Source organism: Ixodes scapularis, unplaced genomic scaffold (assembly GCF_016920785.2).
Source record: "Ixodes scapularis isolate PalLabHiFi unplaced genomic scaffold, ASM1692078v2 ptg001522l_1__unscaffolded, whole genome shotgun sequence".
NCBI lineage: Eukaryota > Metazoa > Arthropoda > Arachnida > Ixodida > Ixodidae > Ixodes > Ixodes scapularis.
The window spans coordinates 230,383-257,940 of NW_024610159.1; the positions used below are offsets into that span (position 1 = coordinate 230,383).

Below are 27,558 nucleotides of genomic sequence, written 5' to 3' on the forward strand. Positions count from 1 at the left end.
CACTTAGCAAATTATAATGATTCAGTATTATCGACTCAACCACGCATTTGTTTGGTATGTTGTGTTTTTTATTACGTTTATGATGCATAGCTCGGCAGAAGACGATGTCAATAACGGTAACGAAGTTGCAAAAGAAGTGGAGAATGTCAAAAAGATTTCGGAACCGCTATTAGCCGGGAAACTGGCTATTGTCACTGGTGGTGCGAGTGGGATCGGCCGAAGTGTCTGCCAGGTGCTGGACCGTGAGGGTGCAACGGTGGTCGTAGCCGACATAAATGACACAGGATCGGCCGAAACCATCAAACTCCTGTCAAGTAAGTTGTAGTATATCATTCTCAAACATTTATATTATTGTTTCGCTTTCAGAGGTGGGACGCTCTAAGATAAAATAATATGAGAAACAACTTATTTAGTTACACATACTATTTTGCAAGCCTGGATACGTCGCATATCGAATTTAAGTTTTTCACGATCGAGTAAAATACCGTTTTAATTCATATTGTATTAGAGTTGAGGCTTTAACGCCTGTGAGCTCTCAAATCTGTGATATTTCAATTTGGATCGCTAAATGAATCGCGAGAAAAAACCCATGCCACTCGATGAGTAGGTATGCACGGGTAGTGATTCTAATTGAGTATTGCTGTTTCAGTGACAGACTTCACAAGTCAAAAGTAAGTTATGAGGCGCCAGCTGTCTTTGCATTGTTGAATGCTAGATATGACACAGGACTATTCAGTTTTGAACAAGTATTCGTGTACCTTTAAATAATCAAAGCCGAAATTAAATCGTTCTTTTTCATTATTCCACAACCCATTCGTAGATTCAACAAAACTAACATTTCTACCATATTGCCTCTCTGAATAGAGGCCCATTTACTAAAAGGCGTCTGCTTACGTGTTCTGCTTACGTAGGGTGCAAAGGTACTTAATGTTTGTACTGTCTGCGACGCTTCATTCGAAGCACACATTTCTTGGTGACTCTCGACGTAAGCATACGTTAGAAAAGAGTGATTTGTGAACCAATTTTAAATCAGTGCGCAACCAACGCTCAGGCCATTGGAGTCGGTCATGTAGGCTCAAAGGCGCAGCGTCACGGTGGTCGTCTTGTTTCAATGCGTATATTATCAGCGGAACAACCAAACAAGGGGGCGTATGTGTGAGCTGTGAACTTGTGCGGTTCACTTTATGCGTCTGTGTATGTGTGTCTTCCAACTTTTGAAAGCGTTACGACTTATGCTGAAACAAAGTATAGGCCTCCGGCCAGTGGCGTAGCCAGAAATATTTTTCAGGGGGTGTTTTACTTCCCCGGTGAGACCGGAGGAGAAGAGAGGGTTCACATATATGCTCTTAACGAACATAAGAGCATACTTTTGGTTATTCCTCTGCTCTTATCAAGAAAAAGACTCACTTCTTATTTCCACTCTCACCACTACCTACATAAGAAAGCGCAGGAGACTCAGTACATTCAGGTACTAAGAGAAAAAAAAAATGTAATACATGAAAGCACAACAATTCCTGTAGACAATGATTTGAACATAACATAGAAAATGAAATGCCATATGTACAGGGTCCAAAGCAAGGAAAGTAAGCAACAATTTTAAGATTAAAAGAATTCGCATCTCGTCATTTTTACGTTGTTCATCGTATCCCGGAGGATAGAGAAAAAACTCCTTCATTCAGAAATTTCGCGATTCCGCTGCATAATCGCAAAGAAAAAATCGAGCTTTTTCCCCCACCTGCAGCGGCAAGTGGCAGCCGAAGGAACTGCGGCGAAAAGATTGCGTGACCTCGGTCGGGGCTCTAAGCTGCAGCATCACGCCCGCTAATGTCAGCAGAGAGAGGGAGAGTAACTGTCGTCCTAGAAAGCACACGAGAAGCTATATGGTACCCCGAATTACGTCACTAGGAGGGGGACCAGGTGTGACCCCGAAGACTGTGACTGAGTTGGGGGGTGCAAAAATGCCAATATTTATATTTTTTCTTCACAACAATTAGGACACGCAGGCGAAATCTGTTTTCTGTTCTTTACTTTAGAAGAGTCAGAGGGCAACTTCCACAAATGTCTGACCGAAGTCCGGGAATCAGTATTCTGTTCGCACGAAGTCGCGTAAAAAAATTCCTTTCCATTGCCGCATCTAGCGTCCGTGTTTTTCACAAAGCTGCACATAAGTAATGAGACGGAGTATAGCCCATACTGTGGATATGAACGGAGTGTATCTTTTTAAAATTCCAGAACTTCAAATCAAGGGAACTTGTGTTAGGACGTTTCTAGTAGTACCATTAGTTTTCTCGGCTTGGCGGCCATTGGGAACAAGCTTGCTGGTGCAATTAGGCGGCTAATCATTTGATAGTTTATTAATCTTTTAATTAATAAAAATACACACATAGCTCAAATTGAAAACTTGCTGGCATCGTCAATAACCACGAAATCAGTCAACTTCAAAAAATTAAAAGCAAACGCATTTTTTTTTTTTGGGGGGGGGGGGAGGGGGGGGGGGTTCAAAATGGGCCTTGATGTGCCCGCCCCAATTTATCACAAGCGGTAATTTTTGCACTTTTCTGAGATGCTCCAAATATTTTTCAAATCGACTGATTTAATGGTTTCCGATCATTCCAACATAAATTGTAATAATGAAACTTGAATAAAGATAGTTTTCCTAATTAGCCGCCTAAATGCCCCTTTCTAGTGTCCACCAAGCCAAGCAAACTAGTTGTAAAGCTAAGTGTCATAACGCATGTTCCATGTTGCTAAAACTTATTGATCGCCTAAAGTAACTTGTTTTTAAGCCGTTATTAGACTGAGAGATGAAGGTCGAACCTACCTGATATGTCAGTTGTCTCGTCCGCCAGCTATGTGAAGCACTTCGCATTGTTCATTTGGATCAGAATTGTTTCCTGAATGATCCTCCCACTCGCGGCGATGACCTCATTTTGAATTAGAGGGCTGAGGTAAGTCGCATTCCCAGGTCCAGATTCGATGTGCTCCCCGAGGACCTCGTCACCGCTGTGCACTTTCATACGTAGGAGCGCTCGAAAGTTCCCATCGTTTTCAACTGGTTGGTCCAGTTCCAGGCGGCCCGCGTCCCGGTGTCCTCTCATAGGAATCCCTTGCCTGCCACAGACAAGAACAACGTCGATTTTCGAGAGAAGGTTCTTGCGATTTTTCTCTCGTTCACGGCGATTCGCCGAGTACAGCTGATCGTGAACCGATTCTCTTTCAATTGCTTGCAGGAAGTTGCTTGCAAACAGAACGGCGGCTTTGTGGTACTCCGCTTCGCTGTAGGACTTGAAGGTCTCCAGCGCGCATTGCCATCGTGTGAACGGCGTACGCACCAGAGCACCGAGCCGTTGGTTACAGCCCTTTCCCGCTTTCTCTTGTCCGAAGAGCACGCAGACACCACAGAAAGCCCCTTTCTGGCATTCTGAGTACCGGCGCCAGGAATATGACTTAGCCAGTGCGGCTGGAACTTCAGTCTCCGCTTGCCTCCAACAGGGAAGACGTAGTTAGCGCCGGGTGTCCATGGATTCAAAAGCAGCTTTCGCCCTGTCTCATCATTCTTGAGTTCTGAATTCCTTGGGCTAGATGTGATATCAAGTGCGATATCGTTTTAGGAACATTTCTCTCGCTCAGGCAGGCGGATGGGGGTGTCTGACCTGAAGGTGTAGACTGTGCTGGAGATTTTTATGGTGCGCTTGACGACGTGGGTGGTATTTGTTTTTAAAAAAGCCGTCTATGGTCAGCTTGACTCGTTTAGGCGTGCTCATTTTCAGAACAGGCACATGGCATCGAGGCACACGGAACACGCTCTTAAAATCAGTAACTAAAATTACTCGAAAGTTGATTCATCCACTCAGCTGCGCAGGTTCGTGGTTTTCCTAGGACCAACGCCTCCTCTACTTTATAAGGCTGTCAGGGGACTCGCTCTCCCGTTGCGGCCGCTCTGCCATCGTGTTTTATCCAAACGCCACGCGGTTGCGCTCGCCTGCGACACTGACCCACGCAACCCTTCTGGGCGCTGTAAAGGACGTCCTTCGCGGCCGCACCTGGAGGTGGAAGCGGATTCTCGCGTAGAGCGACCCCGGCGTTCCAAGGGCACGACTTCCGCAGACAACCTTGAGCCACGATTATCTTCCCCCGGTAGATCAGGTGAATGTCTCACCCGTTGCGTCGACAAAAGAGAGAAACGAGCTGTCATCGATACCTTTTTCAGGCGTCCGGCGCAACAGATGGACTGTCAACAATAATCTACCCCTTATGGGCTTCCGAGGTCCTTCTCGTCCGGAATGAAAAGGGGGATGGTATCCTCTGATCGTTCGTGCCCTCTTGGAGTCAACAGAAGTAATTATCCTCTGTGTGCGTTTATGCGTGCTGGTAGGCGGTTGCTGAACATTTCGGAATGACCTTCTGGGGGTCACCTCGACGTGCAATTCAGAAGAATAGCCACAGCTTCCGAGTTTCCCCTACAACCCACACGAATCGGCGGAGCAATTATCCTCTGTGTGTGTTTGTGCGTGCTCATGGCCTTTCAACACTGCAATTTAAGTAGAGACTTGGGGTGTGAGCCGGTCGTTTGAGTCCTGCGTCGCGGATGGTGTTATTTTTGCCATTTGAGCCGATATGACGAGAACGCGACCGCGCGACATGGCGCCCGAAAGAGAGAAGGCCGCGGAGGGGAGAAGGGGGGGGGGGGGGGGTGTTGGTAGAAATTTCGGGGGGTGTTCTGGCACCCCAACACCCCCCCTGGCTACGCCACTGCCTCCTGCGCTGCCCAGGGGGCGCTCCGAAAAAAGACTTGCTAGGACTTGTTTTGGGTAGTACGAACTTGAGCGCCTCAAACTGTCAGACATGTAGAAGCTTGACTGCTCTGGTGCGGAACGCGAGATCATTAGGAAAATACAAAGAAACAACAAAAATTGGAACGCAGTCGAAGTAGAAGTCAAAGCTAAGGCGCTGAAAGTGTGCGACCAGAAAAAGGCTCTTTCACGCGTTCCAAGGTAAAAATGAAAATAAAAATAAAAGTGTCGAGACGCCAGATGTTCTGACGCCACCACCCAGAAATAAGAGTACACTAGCGGTGGTGGACTGAATATGAGACATTTGATCGTCCTGCGGCGTTCAATCTAGCTGATTTTGAACGTCCAAAGTTTTCTTTTTCCATTGTTCAGCACTCTATAGAAAGGAAAAAAAAAGCTAAAACCAACCTGCCAAAGTAGTGCGAAACCCAATCAAGTGAGCTTGTACTACCCAAAAATGAAGGCGCCACAGTTGCTTCACAGCTTCAGCACAGAAGGCCAATGCGGAAAAAAAGTCGTCTGCTTCTAGCACAGGAGTTGCGGTGACGTCAGAACGACATCGAGCTTTGATTGGCTTTGATTAAAAAAATAGTTGGAGGACCTCGTTGCTATACGCCTTGAGGCCTACCCACTATTTTTTTTCAATCAGCCAATAATAGCTTGGCGTTCTGGCATCGTCGCAACTCCTCCGAAGAAGCAGACGTATTTGCGCTTTACATAGACCTTTCCAGCGCTTATCACGCAGGCCAAAAATGCTGAGCCACCGAGCTGCAGACTCATGCGCAGCGTGTCACATACAGCACAACAGAGCAACAGCGCATGCTCAGAAGGGGATCCACAGCGCATGAGACAAAGATGACAGCGCGAAGAAGGCAATTTTTGGAAAGGTTTATTGACGACCAGGGGCCTTAATCACTTGGCGAAAAAGTGAGCGAGAAATCCGGTGGCTATGAGTGGCCGGCGCGAAGGTCAAGCGCGGCATCGGCCAATCAGTGCCGCAGGATTTCTCTCGACGTTTTCGCAAAGTCCCAGATTAGGGGCCCATAAGCTGGCCAATTGGCGAGAATGACCGCGAGATTTCTGTCCGCCCCGATTCGCTGGCGCCGCGCTTGACCTCGGCGCTGGCCAATCATGGCCGTCAGACATCTCACTTGCGTTTTCGCAGAATGTCCGGCTTAGAGGCCAAGATCTCGTGATTATGTACGGCGTGCAAGTTTTGTGTTCTCCCTGCGCATCTCGGAGGTTTGTTAATCGCCAAATGCGCGCCCGTGCTTTTGCTTACCAACGAACGCAGCCATTGACTGCGCGCAGTTCGCTGCTTTGTCATCGCGCGGTTGCTACGCTTTCTTCGAGCTAGCCTTTCTGGAACAGTTGCTCGCCAGCAGAGATGGCGGAATTACTTTCAAAAAGTAATTAAATTACATTACTAACTACTTGTCTAAAAACGTCAAAAATGGAATTAAATTACATTACAAATCACCGCAGACTGAAGGTAATGACATTACATTACACTTACTTTCCAAAAGTAATGAAATTCCTTTGATATTAATTTTGAATACCTTGACGTAGTAATTCATGCTGAATTTATTTACAGTATACACCAACACAGTTTTTTAAAAAACAAGCCCTTGTTTGCCCACACAGCGCGTGTGCAGGAACCAGATCCGGTAGAAGCGAGGCGCTGCGCATGCGCAGTGCCGACAGCAGTGCCACCCCAGCGATGTGGCGTCAAAGAGCTGAGTTGGTCTATAAGTACCAAAACGCAGATCTCGCCAACGTTATTAACCAACTCAGTTCTGGAACTCCGCTCCGGAGGGGGGTCCCTTTGCGTGGCGCGTGTTAGAGGGCGCGCGCTCCTCCGCATTAATACTCGCCATCATCATCATTGACGGCGCGCTTGTGGCCGTTGCCATAGAGATCGTACATGGCCGTTGCATGTGGCCTACTGAGCATATGGATGTTAGTGGCGTTTTTTCTGACAAGAGCAGACGACTTTCAAATTGTTTCTGCTGCAGCTGGTAGTCATCGGCACCTCTACTATTACAGTATGTAGAAACTTTCCCTGATTGTAGCCACCGGATTGTGGCGCCGACGAATTTGAGTTGTTCGAAACGCTTTGCGCTGTCAGCAAGCTAAGGCAGCAGCATTTTACAATAATGCAAAGCGTATGCCAAAACGGTCGTAGCGCTTTTCATGCTCAAGTTGTAATTTTTACTGGCGAAAAAGCAAAAATTAACCAAAAACCACGCTGAACCTCGAGAGGAGTCGGGACTCGCAAGCAGCCGCGGAGCAATAGCAGACAAAACCGCTTTGATTAATGCGCCAGCAGCGCCACCTAGTTGCAAAAAAATCGGACACGGTTTTGGACCCCCTCCAATGTACAGCGTCTGTGGGAAGTTACATAACTGAGTTGATCTAGTAACGGTGGATCTTCCTGCCTACCCTGCAACAACCTTATGTGCCTCAAAGTGAATCATACTAAACAGTGGTTTTGCTGGTGCCAACGTCATTAGATTACCTCATTTGTGGAACTCCCGTGGGAGGGGGTACCCCCCCTCGCTCACTCCAATCCGCCAAGCGTCGATCGAAGCGCCATCTGTATTTTCGTCTCATAACTATGCGTTCCCAAGAGCCCAGCTGAAGCGCCAAATGGCGATCACAACGCCGCCATTTATCCTGCAGCGGTCACTCAAGGAACTGCACGTAACATCTATTTTGGCTTCAATCGGTCATTTCGGAGCCGAAACATATACAATGGAAAGGGTCACAGGGATGCCACCCAAGTGTCACAAGCGGGCGCGCCGCGACATGCCCCGTAGGTAAGATGAGCCTAGGTCGGGACGCGTTACCTGAAATTGCCACTGAGGCCTGGTTGTATGAAAACAATATTAATTGTACTGCAAAACCTTGCAAACTAAAGATTTTAGAAAACATCACGCGTCCCCCATTTTGTACTAAACTCCAATAAAAGTTACTACAAAAAGAGTTTTTTTCCATTGGTTTTTACGTTTCTAGTAACGTTGAAACGTACGTATCCTGATTCAGTTACCAAAGCAGCCGTCTGGCGGCGCGTCGAGCGACACTTGGCGAGTCGTGGTGAGTGAGGGGGGGTACTGTTCGTGTATGCGGCGCCTGTGAGCAATCCCGTAACTGAGCTAATCTAATAACGTTGGCTGGTGCACTCGACATAAGTGTTAAACATGATGAATAGCTTCTTCTTTAGGTGTGAGTCAGAAAGGCAGTCGACTCACCGGTTTCGCTGTTCATTCAACAGAGAAGGTTCTTACTAAAAGGGTAATATGGTTCCGTCTTCCTGATTTAACAGTTGTAGTCCGTGTCAGTTTGTTAAGTCGGGCAGTGGCACCTCGTTCTTACAAGGAGTCGTCACGTGAAAGGTTTCCCTCCTGCCCCAGATGCCAATCTAAATCTATTCTCCCAAATGCACTTACTATGCTCGGCAACCACTTTTCTTGGCAATGCAGTAGAGAGGAGGAGAGCCCGCGCACAGCTTTATTCAGCATTCAAAATTGGAGAGGGAACGCATGCCTATACCCCCCACTGGATTGCCAAGAAGAGTTGTCGCCAAGTATAGTTGACCAATTCTCGGTCATTCCTTTCAAGGAGCATTTTTCCCAAACACCCGAAGAGCACACGTTTTTTCGGATTGGCCCACATAGAGCCTGAATAATCGCTCAGCAGAAGCGTCACCAGTTGAGAAATGTCGAAAGCTTCCTAGACTGTGTACTTTCCCAACAAACGGGGCGGTATCTCATTGTAGGCTTATTCCCGAATGAGCTTCGCTAGGGAGGGCAGCGAGGCGTAGCGCGATCTGCACCTACTTTGTTCGAGGACGCACGAAACGTTCTGGGGCTTTGACAAAACATTTAGAATTAACTATTTATTCCGGTCATTGGTTGTGCACAGCTGCCGATGCTTAATGTTTTACCTTGCTTGACAAAGGAGTAAGAAGGCTGGGGATCTGTTTGTTCTATCTTCTTTGGTTTTAAAAGGTGTTGACCTCACTGGTGACGTGTCCTTCGCCTTGAAGCCTATAAGCCGTTCACCCCTAAGCTGAAAGTGCGGTGGAAGCTACGTGCTCGTTGGAACAGTCACACGTCTATCTTTTGCCACGTAACCACGTTCTCGTCCATGCCCACGCGCAGAAAAAAAGTGCGGGTCACGTGCTGAAGTGTGGTGTTTGATTGGTTCTGGTTAGCTTACAGCCCCCAAAAACACTTTCAGCTTAGGGATAAGCGAAGTACAGCATCGGCGTGATGACGCGACGCCCTGAATCGGTCGTGCCTGGAGTTCATAGGCCTTTGCCTTCCAGCGATGTCTACGCGGAAGCTTTTTCCTTCTCTATTCCAGCCCTCCTTTGTGCACCTGTTTAGCTCTTCGTGCGAGGTTTTGCGCTCAGGTGGCCGTCGATTATTTCCTCTGATGCTCTTTCACTTTCACATTTCACCATGGAAAATAATTTTTCTCTTTTTTAAAGCTTGAAAACGAATGTTATAATTTAGGACAAGTAATTTTAAAAGTACTGAGTTATTTTTTCAAATTACGGCCTGAAAGTAATTCATTCCATTACTAAATTACTAGCATAGAGAAGTAATTGATTACACTACTCATTACTTCAAAAAGTAATTTGATTACTGTAATTCGATTACAGTAATCTCATTACTGACATCTCTGCTCGCCAGATACGAGCCATATATTGCCGCGCGCAGGGCCGAGCAAGCAACGTTCAGACAAGGACGTCTAGAAGATTCGCGTTTATTCATACTCTGGGAGTAGCTTTCATAATTTTTTCCTGGTTTCTTGTCTTCAAAAGTGCCTGTTCATTCACACGCCGAACGCGCGACGCTCGAACCTTCTGGGTCGAATTTTCGAGATGGTGACGCACACTAGATAAGGAGCTGCGCGGGACCTTCTCGAGTCAGTCTCGTTCCTGCTTCCTGTCACGCCGCCAAATCGCCACCCTCTTTTTTGCTGCCTCAGCGCTTGTTTAATATTTTTTTGGCATAAGTACGCCTATTAATTATTACATTTCATTTCCATATTTATCATCTTTTTGCCTTCCTCCTTGACAATGTCAGCCGTGTTTGCTTTCGTATTTCTTTTTTTTTTTTGTCACGGGCCTTTTCTACAATCTACACCGAAAGCGTTAGCCTGCAGAGTGTTGAAGGATGAATGGGGACCATCAAGCTGCCCAGATAGCGCTGGGTATCGGCATTTTTACGCGACAGCGTCTCACCCGAAGGTGTGCATGTACGGAAAATTATCAACGAAAACAGACATCATCACGGGGCGGTTCCACGTGACACACTTCCGCGTCGAAATTTTGAATCTGCTCGAGCGCTTGTCAACTTTATATTTTTTTTTTTACAATGCGGGATTTTGATTTTTTTTTTTGCAAAGAAAGTTACAAAAGAACAAGTAAAAACATAACAGGCGCTGTCTTGATGCATTTTTTGAATATTCAGACGTCGCCAGCGACAGATGAACCATCGGGATCAACAAACGGGACCACCGATGTCCTCGTCTGTGCCCCGCCGTTCCAAAGCGCCCCAATGAATCGGACCTTTCCCTCTAAATGAACTCCATGGGAGGTGGTTTTCCGTCGCAGTGTTGTGAACTGTGTAGCCGATCCCGGGGGTTGTGGATTAATCTTCGGTCGGCGCTCGGAAAGGCGACAGATTTAATCATCGTTGAAACGCTACGATAAATATCACATTCCTTCCACAATTGTCCCATAATAAATCGCGTGCGGCAGTCAATGAGTTTTGTCTCGAAGATGGAATGAAACTCTAATTCCGAAATGGGCTTGTTTCGACTGTTTGTATGATTTCTCATTGTATACGCTTGTAGTTGCCTTGGCAGTTTCGTTCGCTTTCTTGGGCATACCGTACAGTTGTATCAGTTTACCTCATGTTTTAATATTTGTTTCTTAAAATTAATTTTGTGATTAACAAATAAATTTGTTTCATTATATACTTGTGTTTCATTACATTAATTTCATTACATCAAAATAAATTTCTCACGTTTGAATTTGTTGCAAACGTTTCATTTCACTAGACTCGGACCCTTAGACGTTGCCACAACAGAACTTTGCGGCCGTGTCGTATACACAGGCTATCTGTTTCTGTGTGTTTATAGGCGGGTGTTACCGTCACCTAATCAAATCAAGTTGAAGAATGCGTCGTAACATAGCTTTTGTATTCTTTCGTTTTGTGTTTATTTTGCACATTTACTGTCATCTGCCGTTTAAATGGACCCCGTTAATATGGACATTGTTTTCTGGGACAAACTGAAAAAAAAAAGAATACGTAAATTCTTGTCGAGTTATTAGGAACAACTCACATTTTAGATGATTGTTTTGCGGGAACGTAGGTGTCCATATTAACGGGGCATCACCGTACTTCGCTTCACCTTAAAAGTATACGGAAACGAAATTCTGAAGATAACGTCTTTGCTTCAACGTGACGTCGGTAGCTCTAGGACATCAGAAATATAAATATTTTGTAGAAAACGCAAACAAATATTTTAAACCTAATTACACGATAACCAAAATCCACCTATAGTTGGTTGTGAAGCTTCAATGGTATTTCGTGACGGCATCCGCCTCCAACGGCAGCGCCACAAGTAGGAAAAGTACGCCCTACCAGTACAGATAACCTAAGTTAGAACGTAATACCGAAGGTTTGGTGAAGAAAGTAAAAGCGCAGTTGGCCACCTTGGATTCACTCTGCCAGTCAGTCGCTTCCACTCATTCTTTGACGACACTGACGTCAGGGGCTGATGAACTATCTTTCTGAACATGGCTCGTGCTGCTTTCAACGACGTTCTCCAAGTGGGACGTCGACTTCTCGATTTTTGTTGTTGTTTGCGGGTTTTATGGCGCAATAGCAACGGAGGCCATACTGCGCCAGACTAAATTAACTGATGAAACTCCTATGGTTACCTCATTATAAAAAGGCGATCCTGGAAACAACGGGGACTAGATCTGGTGTATAAGGCCAGTACTAGTAACAAATGATAAAACTCGATCAAGAGGAACGAGAGGGTGCTTTCCCAGCAAATGAGCGGGATGAAATGGAATACAAAATCTAAAAAACTCTAGAAATTGAGTGCGTCGTTCAGTGTCGAATTCCGGGCAGATCCACAAAATATGAAGAATAGTAAGGTTGTCTCCACAGTGCTCACAAACTGGTGGATCCTCCCCATAAAGGAGATATCTGTGTGTAAGGAAGGAGTGCCCGATTCGAAGCCGGCACAATACAACTTCGTCAAAGCGGTTCTTAAGTGAGGAGCTCTTCCAAGACCCAAGGACTGGTTTGCTTACATGGAGCTTATTATTAGACTCCATGGCCCACTCTGCCTGCCATAGACGAAAAAGTGACGACTTAATGAATGACTTGATATCCTGATAGGGCAAGCTACCTTGATATGAGAGCAGTTACCTGAAGATGCAGCGAGCCTGTCTGCCTCCTCATTACCCTTTATTCCCACATGACTCGGAACCCAGCAGAATTTTTGTATTGTGACCTTTACGTAAAGCTCCGTTAAGTTTACTTCGCACCTGTTCCACAAGCATATTCTTAGTGGCTTTTAGAGAGCATATTGCAGTAATGGCACTTTGAGAGCCCGCAAATATTACGGTCCGTGTAGTTTTAGTCTTCAGAATATAATCCAGTGCAAAAGACACAGCATAGATTTCAGCAGTAAATATACTCGCAAACTCCTCTAGACGTTTAACGTTTACAAAACGACCTGAATGCACGGCACACCCGACAAATGATGAAGTCTTGGCACCGTCCGTGTAAAAGTGAGCGTAATATTTATATTTCTCTTCCAGGCCAAGAAATTCCTGCTGAATCACAAGAGCTGATATGCTACTCTTATTAAACTTAGTGAAAGTCCAGTCACAAAAAACACGCACCACATTCCAGGGCGCCAAGCAGACTGTGTTCTGAATTAGGTTAAGTTCGTCCAGATGAAGTTGAAGTGAGGAACAAAATTGCTCTATACCAAAACTCACGGGTCTGACAATGCTTGGCTTATCTTCAAAAAGACGGTGGAATTGATACCTTTGTATGGAATGATACGTTGGGTGATCAGGGTTTGCTAGGATCCTAGACGTGTAGGTTAGGCTGAGGTATTGACGTCTTTTACACAGCGACATCTTATTTGATTACGCATACAAACTAAGTACAGGCGATGTCCGAAAAGCACCTGTTGCCAAACGCAAGCCAAGATGATGTACAGGATCCAACATCTTGAGAGCAGATGGGCGAGCTGACCCGTACACCACGGCGCCGTAATCAAGACGAGATCGCACAACCGCGGTGTACAAATTCAACAGACATTTCCGATCCGACCCCCATGATTTATGAGCCAAAACTTTCAGACGGTTTGTGGAACGAAGGCAACGTTCCTTGAGAAATTTCAGGTGGGGAATGAAGGTAAGTTTTTTGTCAAATATGACACCAAGAAACCTGTGCTCCTGCCTAACAAGGATCAGAGTACCGTTTAGTTCCAAAGCTGGGTCTAAGGAAAGCCCGCGACGTAGGGAAAAAGGCACACAGACTGTCTTTGCAACAGAGAACTTGAAACCATTTTCGTCTGCCCACTTACAAAGTTTGTTTATAGCCAGTTGTAACTGCCGCTCACAACTAGAGACATTGCAAGAAGATGATGAGATCTGTATATCGTCAGCATAAAGAGAGTACGAAATGGACCGAGGTAGCATTCGTGCGAGAGAATTCCTTTTCAGTACAAACAAAGTGACGCTCAAAATGCCTCCCTGTGGGACTCCGTTTTCTTGAACAAAAGGTTTAGACAGGGTCCCCGGACTTGAAAGGTTTTGTTTGTTAGAAAGTTCTTATTGCATTGCAACATCCTACCACGGATATTGCAAGCATACAAGTCTTTCAGGATACCATATCTTCATGTGGTATCATACGCCTTGTCTAAGTCAAAAAACACTGCAACACAGTGCTGCTTGTTCACAAATGCCTCGCGTATAACGGTTTCTAGGCGAACCAAATTATCGAGAGTAGATCGACCTCGGCGAAACCCGCACTGATTTTTGTCAAGGACCTTTTGCCTTTCTAATATGTATACTAACCGCCTGTTATAAGCCTTTCAATTGTTTTCCCGACACAGCTCGTCAGAGCAATGGGACGGTAACTTGATGGTAGTGAAGGGTCTTTCTCTGGCTTTAGGAGCGGTATGACATGTGCATGCTTCCAAGCATGGGGAAAGCAGGCTTTTTCCCACAATAGATTGCAGAACAAGAGAAGACTCTTCAGGGACTCAGGAGAAAGGCGACGAAGCATTTCATAATGAACTGCGTCGGGCCCTGGAGCAGAAACCCTCGTTATGTCAAGTGCCATTTCAAGTTCACACAGCGTAAAAGGCTGGTTATAAGGCTCAGAGTCTCTTCCAGACATGGAGATGTTTTGTCGCTCTGCACGAGATTTAAATCTACTGAACGAATCATTGTAGTTTGCCGAGCTGGATGTGTTATAAAAATGTTCACCAAGAATGTTGCCGACGTCAACTAAAAATGAAGAAGGGGCATCAAAAGTAGGAATTGCAAAGCACCTATAATCTCCATTTATTTTCCTGTATCTATCCAAAACCTCCTTGGCAGGCACACAACTATTTATAGAAGAAACATACTTGATCCAGGATTTCCATTTTGAATGCTTCCTGGTCCAACTGGCTTTAGCTTTCCGCTGCCTGAACTCTGCGAGATTACATGATGTGGGATATCTGCGAAGTTTGCCCCAAGCCCTGTTTTGATCCGCTAAGGTTGTGGCACACTCCTTGTTCCACCATGGTTTGCAATTTTTTGGCACATTACCAGAGGTTCGTGGAATAGACACATCAGCAACATTTAGTGTCTGCTCAGTAATTTACAGTGTAGCATCTTCGTGTGACATAGAAGAAAGCAAAGAAGGGTCCAAGGTGGAATGTAACCCAAAAAGTGACCAGTCAGCTTTATCTAACTTCCACCTAGGGATACGTTTCAGAAGTGAGGGCAGCTGAACAACGCTCTCTAAAACAATCGGAAGGTGATCACTGCCAAAAGGGTTGTTGAGAACGTTCCATGTAAAGCAAGGAAACAATGAGCGGGATGAGATCGACAGATCTACGGATGTAAATGTGGTGTGAGCTGCACTGAAAAATGTTGGCTCTCTCCCATTAAGAAGGCATAGCCCAGATGCCAATAAAAATCGTTCAACCACACCTCCGCGAAGTCTTGACGAATACTACCCCATAGGGGGTGATGGGCATTGAAATCGCGTAGAATCATAAAGGGCTGTGGGAGTTGACCTACAAGACCCTGCAACTCACTAAGATGGAATGGAGTGTTAGGTGGTAAATAAAGTGATACTACAGTTATGAGGCGGTCTAAAAGAAGGCGCACTGCCACGGCTTCAAGTGGTGTGCAGAGTGGGACCTCAGAGCAGGCAACCCCACTCTGTACAACCACTGCCACGCCACCACAGGGAGTGTCGCTAAGATGGTCTTTCCTAAAGACCCGGTGACGTCTTAAAATATGAGGAGAGCGGTCATGAAGATGTGTTTCCTGAACAGCAAGAGCTATCGGCCGAAGCTCATCCGTGAAATGATTTACATCATCAATATTTCTTAAAAACCCGCGACAGTTCCATTGCATAAAATTTACTTTTGTCATTTATAAAATTTGTATATATCGGAAAAAGTAAATTAATAGAACTCGGTAGTTAAAAGGTTAAAACTCAGGAGAGAGACCACTTGGATTACTTCGGCGCAGTAACCGGTTTTTTGTTCTTCCCTGCACGGGTCTGCGTCTGCCACTCCATACTATCCGGGTCAGAAGCAGGACCAGCCTAATCGTCTAACTCCATGGACAAGTCTGCCTCCTGAGTTGTGTCGCTGGTGTTAGCCAGCGTTTTCTTTCGACTTGGATCACGGGGAGCCAGGCCCCGGCCGCGACCAGCCGAGGAGGCGGCGGAGGTGCTGGGCAGAGCGTCTTCCAACTCTGCCTGCTCCGACCCCTTGGGTACTGGGGGAGCAGCACGGGAGTTGTGCCGCTCTTTGGAGTAGGCTCTCTCCAGTGAGTTGGGGCGAGTGTGTGGCTCCTTCTCACCGGGGGAAGGCGTCGAAGTAAGGGCTGGCAATGGCATTGCCTGCCTGTCCTTAGACTTGAGGGCAGCTAGTGTGCTCCCTCCAGAAGGTGGGGAGAGGTGCTGCCCCTGCGGAGGGTCAGGAAGACGGCCTACAGATCGCGCTTGTAGATGGTGCTTGGGGTGCGGGTCAGGACTGCAATGTTGCCCTTGGGTAGGAATATCCCAAGTCCAAAAGAACTGGCGTCGGCATAAACCTCATGCTTCACTCTTGTGATGGCAATCGGCATGCATGCGGGCAAAGCTGCCAGAACAAAAGAAAAAAGTTCTACCCATTTAACTGGAAGGGAACACCGGTGGCTGCAGCAACATGCAAGGGGCGGAGTACATGGTAGTGTGCCTGTGAGTGTGACTATTCATCCGCGCTGTTTCATGCATGCATGAATTACCAACTAGCCCAAGCATCCACATTATCAAGATCGATTGTCACTGGCAGATAGATTTCTGCATGTTTAACTTATTTCTGAACGTGAGTGGTATATTTTAAATTTCGAATCAGGGGTAGGCCAGCAATATTTATATGGTCGGCTGTTCCAGTCCCCCAAGTATTCTGTAAAATGAATAACTTTTCGCGAGGTTATTGAATATTCGAATTTCGTTCTGATTGTGTTTTTCAAACCAAGATACCCCACTGGCAATACTGAAGTGTGACGACAGAAATGTTTTAAAGTGGGCTGTACACCACCTTCCTAACGGATTACAAGACGTTTTATGGTTGGAAAAGTATGTTTTGAAGCTCATTCAATAAAGGGCACGAAAACACAATTGGACATACTCTCTTTAAGATTACCTGAACGACCTGAAGTTATGTTGGACTTGTGACCTCTCATCACGGAAGAGCGCGCGGACATTTCAAGGCTGGTGTCGGCATCATCACCATTTACTCTTTTCTCACTGTCTATTCTGAACTTCTAGACAATAAATAGCATACCATGAAGCCTAAAATCTGGGTATTCAGAAAATGCAATTTGTTTGGATAGCTTCAGAGGGGGCCGGAGTATTCCTTTAAATCTAGACGCAGCCGACGCTCATGAGTTCAATCAGTCAGCGTCAAAAGCGCATCAGCTTCGTGTTCCTCATGTTTCTGTACGTGTTCAATCGTCGCTGAACCAATCTCAACCCGAAGTATCTCGTGTCTTGCGCTACTGACGCTGATTTGTCCCATTACCTCGTTGCGTGGCCTGCGTGTGGACTTACACTGAAACGAATAGCTTTTGACCGAACACGAACGTAACACAAATTCGCACGATTTCTTGTCTGGTAAGCTTTTCTTTGCTAACAGCGCTGAATTGCACAGGAAGCCATGCAATCGCTTGCATTTTACTGCGTCTTTGTTTATTTATTTCTCAATACTGTCGGCCTTTTTTTGAAAGCCATTACAGGAGATGTTGAGAGATAGTTACACAATTGCACCAAAAGTGTGGCAAACAAAATAACTTAGAAAATTGCGCATAATTTTCACATCTAGAAAGCACGTAAACACAACAGAAGAAATGCGTAGTAAACTTTTATATTATTGTTACTCAAATAAAAGCCACTTTAAAACATTAGCAGAACTACAATCGGGGACATGTTAAGAGTTGAGTTGAAGCTACTCTGCGTGGTATCAGCTGAAAACTAATAAACAGAAATTTACAACCGCTGGTAGATTATTGTGTTTCCTAGCGTTCAGCTGGCACCACCCAAGAATATAAACTAACTAGCTCAGCTCAAACCAGTACTTGGAAGCTACTCCAACCTCTTTCCACTGTAGCAGACCGTATGATAGAGGGTGTTAAGTAACGAAGGATTTTGTTAGAAATAAGTAGGATTTGTTTTAGAAAAGTCTATCTTTCTACAGTTGCGTCGGCATCGTTTTTTTTTTATCTGCCTATGTTTGGGTGCACATTTTTGGGCGTTTGCTCGTAGACCCGCGGCAGGGGTGAGAACGTGAACGGGCAGTCGTGTTGTTCTCCCAAGCGCGGGGGGCTTCGAGCAGCCGCGGGGCTCGGTGGAGAAGTGTCGGACCCCGGTCGTTAACGAACGGATTGGGTTTCAGTTTGGGGCGCCGGAACACCCCTGCCTTGGGCTTCTGTCCGCACTTGTAGCTTTTAAGAGGGTGTGCTTGTGTCCGGCGTATTTCGCCGCTTAGTGCAGAAAACGTCGCTTTTAGTCGATGCAATAACTTAACTTGGTGGCGCCAGCCAGACGGCGAAGAAAGCATGTGGTGACTCCACAAAGAATTTGGGTTTCACCGTTGAAGTGTCGGAGGGGGGTCACGTTGACAGTTCGCTGATCATTGGGTAAGAGTGTGCCACGTTACAATGGGAAAATTTGAAGTGATTAGTCCGTCTCTCGAGGGAAAGGAGGCCCCTACGAGTCTAGAAAAGGGCTGTCGAGAGGATTCTTGGGGATTCGGCTTTTGAGATCAGGCGGATTCGGCTCTTGAGACTGGGGGACTAAAGTATCGGTTTTAATTTTGGGAGTTTTGTAATGTCCATCGTAAACCTACCGCCGTCGTAATTTGTCCAATGAGATCGAACAAGTTTTAGTTTTTTTTCTTTTCCTGTTCGATCTCCCGGGGGACTACCATCGGACGAACATCATCGGTTATCACCATCCTGAATGACGGGCCCCTCTACCCTCCCTCGGAAAGTTGACTGAGGGGTTGCCTCCTCTCCTACATTAGCTCTGCTAACGTGGAAAGAGGTAGGAGAGCTTCCATTTTACACTTAACCTACCGACGACTATGTTACACGCTGAAACTCTTATTGACATGCTGCTTTTTTCACTGGAAAACGGATATTACAATGAAGATTCTAAATGGCACATATTAGAGTAATTAAGCACACGCGCTGAAAGCCCATTTCATTCTTTAATCGCTTCAACAGAAATCAATGTTTGAATATATCTTCTGTGTTATTGTAGGCTTGAAACCGTTCTATTTTGATTTAGACTACGTGATTGCTTATGCACTTTTTTTTAAACATCTTCTATTATAGGGCTGAACAGTTTTATTGTGATTTAATCCACGGTGATCACTTATGCACTTCTGTTAGAGTTCTGGGTCGAGCTTGAAATGCCTGTTATAATTGTGGTATACAAATACTGCTTTGAACTGAATACCGGGAAGTGAATACACCTGAGCCTTCATTTGCATACCCCTCATTTATTTTATTGTCAGCGTGCATAACTTAGTTTCTACATACTTCTAGGAAGACGGAAAACATATTTCTTCTATTAATGCCAAGTATCATTTATGAAATTAGTACAAAGGTTGTTGCGTGTCAGCATGCCAATTTTAGAGTCGCATGTTAAAATGAAAATAAAATCAGTGTTTCTTTAAAAGAAACCTGAATGCCTTTGAAAAAGAGATAATTGCTTAATTCAAACACGTTCAACAGACACACACTTGTTTCTTTTTTTCATCAATTTGTTGAACAAGTGAATTTCGAAGAACCCGACAAACCCACATTTACTTTCCCGAAATAAAGTGTGATCCTGAAAACCGCGTTTCTGCACATATTTGGTGATGTGGCGGACGTCACAAGGTGAACGTGCCTTTTTTAAATGCAATACATGCCTTTCGGCCGACCTTCTCTTGCCACCCACCTCAGAGCACTTAAGTGACAAGAAAAAAAAAACTTAAAATTTCCAAACATACATTGTTTTATTTAACAAGACTTTCCTTAACATAAATACTAAAATGCACGCGATATATTTATTAACGTTGAAGGGCTTCTACTTTTCATGAGTGCTACATCATGCCAAAACATTAATAATAATAATACTATACTTTATTTTCTGCTAGTGTCCAAAAAACGGTCACGAAGGCCTACTTATTGGTACACTATAAACAAAATCATAATCACATTAAAGATGCGTTTCTCTGTTGAGGCGCAAATAAATCAGTACTAACTACAAAATTAACAAACGTAATACACGCATATACCAAGACATTACAGATAACACAAAGAGCTAAAATCAAAACACAATACTAGAAACGCAAACAAAATTTCGCACTCTATAAATGCTTCGCCATTTTTAAAAACGTATCTGCATAAATGTCAAGATCAGGAGAAGAAAGCTCGTTACAAAGGTGCTGGATCCCAGACATTGGCGAGGCATGGTATGGTGCATTTGGGTAAAATTGCAAAAGAAATCTACGAGTGCGAATAGGTACATGAAAGTTCACAGATGATAAGAGTGAAATACTATCAGTTCTACCACAGATGACTTTGTGCAAGAATGACAAATCACGAATGGTACGCCGTTTACTTAGCTCTCGTAAGTTAAGATAGTTAAGTAGTGATTCGTAACTATAATAACGACGACGATAAATGGTTTTTCTTGACACGCTTCACAGGATGTGATGACTTCGCCATCACACTCGCCTTCATGGAGATGGTGCTTTCACTGATCGATCCATAGTCCCCCGTGCACCGTCTTTGAATGTTCTACGCGGGTCCATCGGGTTACTGTAGCGTGTGGGCGTACTTTGTCCCGCATGTCGTCTCAGACTTGATTTGGATTGTGCCGAAAAGAAATTGCGCCAACTCTTCTTGAAAATAAAGTATCGTTCGATATTTGAGCAAGATTATTGCTAATGGTGATTTTTAGTTTAATAGGGAAGTACCGTCTTGGCGGCTTGATAGGTTAATTACGTGGGGCAGCCGTGACCAACGCTGCACTGGATGTCCTTCGCTGACTAACCTCTGTGGTGGAAGCCTTCGCGGCATGGGGGTTAGTCAGGGGTAATTGAATCGAATGAAACTTATTGCTCTGTCTGCCATTCGCTTGTCTCAAGGAGGTTGCCCCCCACTCTAGAATAGTACTGAAGGCCAATTTACCTCTCTTGGTCAAGCGGCACTGTTTAATGTGAAAATACGTTATACGGATATCCAGATATGCGCACATAGTGATAATTCATTCCGCATAGAGGTTGTTCGGTAGGTATATCAAGGTGATTCCTTGATTCTCTTTCTTCATCTACGAGGGCAAGGAAACAATTTTAATAAAATATATCTTTCCTTTTCAAGTTTTACTTTAAAACATGATTCCTCATAAGTTTGTTTAATGCAGTGCCTTAAGATCGAGTCACCAGTGTCATACATACGAGTTGATTTCAGTTTTGTCTTTGACTTACGATCTGTCTATCTGGACATTTTGATTGAAGGGCTGGCTTAAATTTGAAACTGGAACAATATTGTATGTACAGGCAATTGTAAAGAAATAATTACGATACGAGAAGCTGGGTCTAGATGGTAGTAAATGGGATCTCATGGATACTTTCAATATTGCTTGCAATCTAAAATAAGAATCTTTAAGGTTTTTATCTAAGTGTCGGAGGCTATTCTGAGACTTTATATACTCGACGAAAACTTTCGTTTGCATTTTCGAAAAGAGGACGAAAACACATCCACAACCTTATTCAGAGCTAAAAACGGGGAATGGCACGCGTGTTCGTAGCTTTGACTGCATTGGCAATAAGAGTTGTCTTCGAGTACAGTAAAGTAATTTTTTTAACAGTTGTGAATAAAGCACCGACCTTTATTCCCGCTTGTAGCGAAAACCTTTGGGGAACAAAAGCCGTCTTAAATCTTTTGTAAAGCTGGAATTTGCTTCAAACTCAGTAGGCCCCTTTTAACTGGGCGTTTTTAGCCCTATGTACGATATTCGGCAGAGCTAGCGCAGCTCCAAATGCGCAGTAGTTAGATGATGTTGCATAAAGTTTTCTTGCATATCAGATAAACGAAAATTTTCCAGCTAGAGTGCCAGTGCTCCATTGCACCATGAATGTAACATTTAATATATGTGGTTCTTTGTGTCTTATTTTTATAATATACGCTGGTCATTTCTTTTCACATGTTCAATCTACAGGAGAAAGAAATCACACGGCAATTCATACCGATGTTACAATTAAGGAGAATGTCACAAATCTTTTTCAACAAGTCGCCAGCTCCTACGAGATGTCCCTCAGCATTGTTGTTAACAGCGCTGGTATCGTTCACAATGCATTAGGCGTGGAAAATGTACCGGAAGCTGTCTTCGACAAGGTGATTGGTGTCAATTTGAAGGTGAGTAAAGTGCACTTGTCAGGCTACAGTTTTACTGAAGTGCTGCGTTTGTTCCTCGTATTAGTAAACTAAAGTTTCCACTAATTATTGTCGCTCGGTTAAAAGTACTAGTGGACTGACGACAGGATTATTTGGCCAGAAATGAAAACAAAACCCGCATTGAGCAATGGTTTTATTTTTTATTCTAACAAATACACTTTCCGACATCAATTTAAACCGCATTTTAAGCCATTGTTGTGTAACGAAAACTGAAGGAGTACTAAAATTTAGCTGCATTCCCCTAATATATAACACAACGAATTATTGTTCTATAAAACAAACGAATACAACATTCGAAGTTAACGAATTATTTGTTCTATAAAACAAATAATTCGTTAACCTTGACTAAGCTATACAGGTCACAGCATAAAGAGCTTTATTTTGTTATTGTGTTTTTAAAATCTGGAACAAAATGTCTTATTTGAGGCGGCAAGCTTTTTATTGAAATAATATTCTTCGTCAAGCAGAACTTTACATTTTTTTGAAGTTTCTCAATTTTATACCTTGTAAATAAAACTTGGAGTTCGATTTAATAACACACGTAAACTATGCCAAAAAGTTCATGCTGCATAAAAAGATTTTTAACATTATTTTTAGTTATGCACAATCCGCTTCATGCCGTTCAGTCTCAGGCCATGAATACAAAGAGGCCAGCTTACTTGCGAAACTTGATTATTTCAACTAGTGAATTTCTGTGTTGCAAAAATAAAGTACTGATCCTAAGGCTCACCTGTGTTTAGATGTCTTTTTTTTTTTTTTGCACGGAACACCTAAACATAGTATAATTTGTGTAAACAAGGTAAGTAGGGTTAAAACCGCTTCTTGCCTAGAAAAACTTTTATAGAAGTGGCTTCAACGGCAGTCTTTTTTACCACCACTTCGTGACCACAGATTGGGTGCAGTATGGTGTTGTACACTCGTGTATCATGAATGCCCTAACTGTGATTGCGACTCCTTCTAAATGCTTGCTAATATTGAGTTCGTATAACATGATACCGAATTTCTCGCACAGTGTGGGATGAAATTACATATGTCGTACTGGTCAACTGAAAACAATATTTGCTATAACACAATCAATTCGATAGCTGACACTAGTGGTCGTTTCTTGTTTTTACTTGATGGGGCAGCCATGAGCGGAGAAAACCTATTGCGTTCATTAAGTACAAACGAATTGCATGCTGAACTTAAAAAAAAACGAGTTAACACGATTTTGCATTAACTTTCCACAAAAATGTACACTGAAGAGCAAAAACCCACGAAAACTGCAAATATGAATTTTGCAGCGTTAAAGTTTCTCGGTTATGAGAGTTTCGAAAAACCGTGAAAGAGGGCAACTTCAGTCTTTCATTATGGTTTTATAATGTATGGACATTTTGCAATCGGTTGAAGGTCTGTTACGTGAGACTTATTTATCTATATTTATATCGCAGTGCCGATCTACACGCCAGTGGTTTGCCAATTTAGTATGCTGGTGAATTTATTGCTCTAAGTGTAAGCTTTCAGATTTAAAGCTTGGATTGCCCGTATACACCACATAACTAGATTGCTAAACTCATATACCCCCTACTCTTGTATCTAGTGCGCTTGCGTCATTCAAGTAAAATATAAATAACAAATTGTAAAAATAATTTTTTTTTACATTTGTATTGTTGTGATTGAAGGATATGTAGTTCCAGCAAACTATTTCGGTATTATATATATTGGTAGGCAGGTTATCTTTTAAAGAAATAATAAAGTTTTCACAAAAACACATAGTATTGTGAGGTTTAAATGAGCGTTAGTGCAGACTTTAGGTCGTATTTCACTGAAACCCCACTTTCAGCAATAGTACCATGAGCGCAAGCGGAATGCGCACCCTTTTAAATAATTACAAATCTTAGCCTTGCAGGATACGACATGGTGATGTGCCAGGAAACTAATGCCAAGTGGTAGGTTTTTTTTTTTTTTTAAGTCGAAGGAGACACTTGCTTGAATGGGAAGTCACAGTAAATAAATTTAAATTGCTAAATATGCAGGGCTTCAAGCTTTTCTGAAGGTAAAGTAAATATAAAATAAAGAGTGTAGAAGGCTGTGAGTATGTTTGATTTATCGTAAACTGAAAAAAGGTAGAAAAAATAGATTAGTCTTTGTTTTGTTTTTCTCAAATCAAATGCCAATATAGCTTAAAAAAACGTTTGTTTAATTTGACTGGAAAGATATTTATTTTCTATTTAGACATTCCAAAAGGTTTAGTTTTATTTGGTCGATTCGGGCAAGCTTCATCATCATTTTCGCGGAACGAATCCAGTGCTTCGCCTCCCTTTTATAGTACGTAGATTTTTTGGCATGCAAAGTAGAGTTTTTTTATATATTTATGCAGGGTTAAATTCAGCGCGACCACGCGGTAGTTAATGTGGCATCTCTGTTACCTCCCCCCCCCCCCCCAAGAAAAAAAAAATCTTGAAAAAGCTTGAAAGTGAGCTAGAAATTTAAAATGGAGATGAATTTTATTTGAAGGCTATTCGGCGGATACGCTTGGGCTGAATTTGAAAATCATCCTAATAATATATATTGTATAATTTGCACATATGCGAAAACGAATTTAGTACAGTCGTGTGGTGTCTTATACCCAGACTATCAATAGCAGATTCTGTTTTTATGAACTCCAATGGTTTGATTGATCTGTGGCACGCACGAGCGAGTCAGCGACATGTCGCCTTGAAAACATTAACACAGCTCACTTTATTTCAGGGTACTTACCTTGTTACAAAAGAAGCTGTGAGATTGATGCTGCAGAAGAATGCTACAGGCAGGGCCATTCTAAACATTGCCAGCGTGTCTGGCAAGGGCGGCTACCCGTTCCTGAGTGCCTATTCGGCTTCGAAGGGCGCCGTCATCTCCTTTACCAAATCTGTGGCGTTAGAAGTTGCGCTCAAAGGAATTCGCGTGAACGCTATCCTACCTGGTTACACGGACACACCCATGACACAGAGTACCCCCAACGCCACCAAACAGCGCATAATTTCGACGATTCCAATGAAGCGGATGGCAACAGCGCTTGAAATTTCCGAAACTATTGTCTTTATGTGCGGCCCGAGGAGCACGTACATGACAGGATCCAGCGTCCTAATGTCTGGAGGCTCCTACCTTTAATTCAAGGCCAATATTATTTAAAAAATCTGTCAGCGATGTTTTTGTGAATAAACTAAAATTCTATATAGTGTTCTTGTTATTTTCGTGCTCATTAAGACAGGTGCAGGTAAAGGGCAAGATAAAAAGAAAATCGGGATTTTATCTTTAAAAGAAAAAAGAAAAGGGGATGGTCATTAAAAAGCACATTCGTGAGCAGTTTTATCATACCCCTTTCTAGCTGTGGCTACTCAAGGTGGAAAATACAATGCAATAAAAATGCCAAAGTACGCTTTTTCGACCATTTTAATGGTACATCTCGTCGTACGAAAGAAACAAAATTCTTGCTTTTGTGGGATAAATTGAATTGCACAGATATTTTACGGCTGAATATAAATATTTTAATTATATTTGCAATTACACCAATTAAGCGCCTGTGTGAAATACAAGCCCATCATAGCGTAACCCTCAGACAAAGAAAAAAAAAATTTTAACCATTAGTGAAAAGACTAAGTGCGCAGGCGAGCTGGTGGCAGCTAACCATGTATTTTAACACCGAGACTGTCGTGGAGAAAAAAAAAAAGAAGAAAAAATGAAAGCGTTTGCAATTCTCTGTAATGCCGAATTAGAGCGCAGCTCTTGAGGAGGAGAAGGGGAGGCTATGCCCCTCCTCCCTTTTTGTATCCTCCCCTCCTCCTCTCCTCCTCCCCTCCCTGTTTAGAGGAAAACTTTTCGGCTAAATTATGCGTGGACTTCGTTCCGATAAATTTAGCGGGGAACTTTTTCTCGCTAAGTTTAGCAGGAAAATGTTTTCGCTAGATTTATCTTTGAAATTTTTCCGCTACATTTAGCGGGGATATTTGTTGGCTAAATATAGCAGGGAACTTTTTCGGCTAAATTTAACGGGCATTTTTTTCATCTAAATTTTGCGGGGAAATTTATCCGCTAAATTTAGCGCGGAATATTTTCTGCTAAATTTAGCAGGGAAATTTTCCCGCTAAATTAAGCGAGGAAATTTTCCCATAATGCAACGCGCTGTTACGCAAGGTTGCATATTATTCAACGCGTGCGGTTCCGCGGATGGTAATGCCGCTCAAGCCGGGAACGGGCGCCTTGGAGCTGCACTCTAAAACTTTTTGTCGAAGGAACAGACGCACAATTTAGACGTTCCCTTCCGTGTCTCGTACTTCGGCTAAACGTTTTCTTTTTTGTGCTCTTTTTTTCTGCACCTCAGTGTCAGGTATGAAACGACATTTCTTTAAAGCATGCATACGGTTTATAAATAGCCTAAATAAATCATTCTTCAAGTGTACGCAGATACTGCAAAGCCGTTCTTTTTACTTATGTACAGGTATGTAAGCGAGAAAAACCGCTTGGTTGACGCCGCCATTCGAAAATGGCAAAATATAAAACAAAAAGGTGAAAGCATTTCTTAGATGAATACATATAAGCTGATTCAGCTAAACCGAGTGTGTGTAGCACCACCTTTGAGTTGCAGCGTCAGCCAGAATTATTTTGGCAGTTTTCCTTCCTGTACATAGGATAAAAGGTGCTTTTAGGATGTGAGAATTTTTTTTTGTTTTTTTAAATCTAGAATTATAAAATATAGATTTATGAAATGCACCACCTAAAACAATTTGTGAAAACATTTCATTGGTTTATTTATATAAAGATTATTTTACGCCCTGATAGGGCTCAAAAACAGAGTGCACCTGCGTGGTATGTATTTCATGTGAGCATTATATTACGGAGTTTGATTGATATACTGGATATTGATTTACTTTTGACGGTCATGCTGTCGAAGTCACGCATCTACCTTAGGGGTCGGAAAGAATAGACGCGTGGCTGTTTATCTTTGCCCGCTTCGCACCCTTGAAATAAAATTAAAGAAAGTAGAGGAGGTTCCCGAGAAACGAGAACCATGTCGCCGCATCGCGAAAATAAGCTACGCCTTGCCGAAGGTTTAGACACCGCCAAAATGCAGCGCTAGCGGTTGGGACCAGATGCAAAATAGGTAGTTTTACCGAGTCGTTTCCACACGAACGGTTTGTCCTCGAACACATTGGCGATGCCACTGCGCATGGGCGTGCGAGTCATTGGAGGATTCGGGATGAGCTTCTCATTCGTTCCCCACTCCGGCCGTTGGAGTTGTCAGCGTAACACAGCCAGCACCGTTCACGTCTTAGGTAAAAAAGATGGCGGTCGGTTTGGTGACTGACTTCGCCGACCTAGCCGAACTTTCGGCTAAGGACAGCGGGAGGCGATTTGCCATCCTGTTGCTCTGCTGCATTTAAGAGGTTGGCCCAAGACATTTTGAGGTCTGCTCGCAATGGTAAGCGATCGTGAATGCTGTGAACTACGCATGCTAGTAATTGTTTGTTATCT

General features: G+C 43.6%; 1 protein-coding gene across 1 annotated transcript; it reads left to right on the forward strand.

Moving 5' to 3' along the window:
* LOC8026279 ((3R)-3-hydroxyacyl-CoA dehydrogenase-like) lies at window positions 1-25,197 on the forward strand. Its single transcript, XM_029981453.2, has 3 exons — window positions 1-314; window positions 21,830-22,026; window positions 24,796-25,197. Exons 1-3 carry the CDS (start codon window positions 17-19, stop codon window positions 25,195-25,197), a joined length of 897 nt encoding a protein of 298 aa, XP_029837313.2. The 5' UTR covers window positions 1-16.
* The last annotated feature ends 2,361 nt before the right edge of the window (window positions 25,198-27,558 follow it).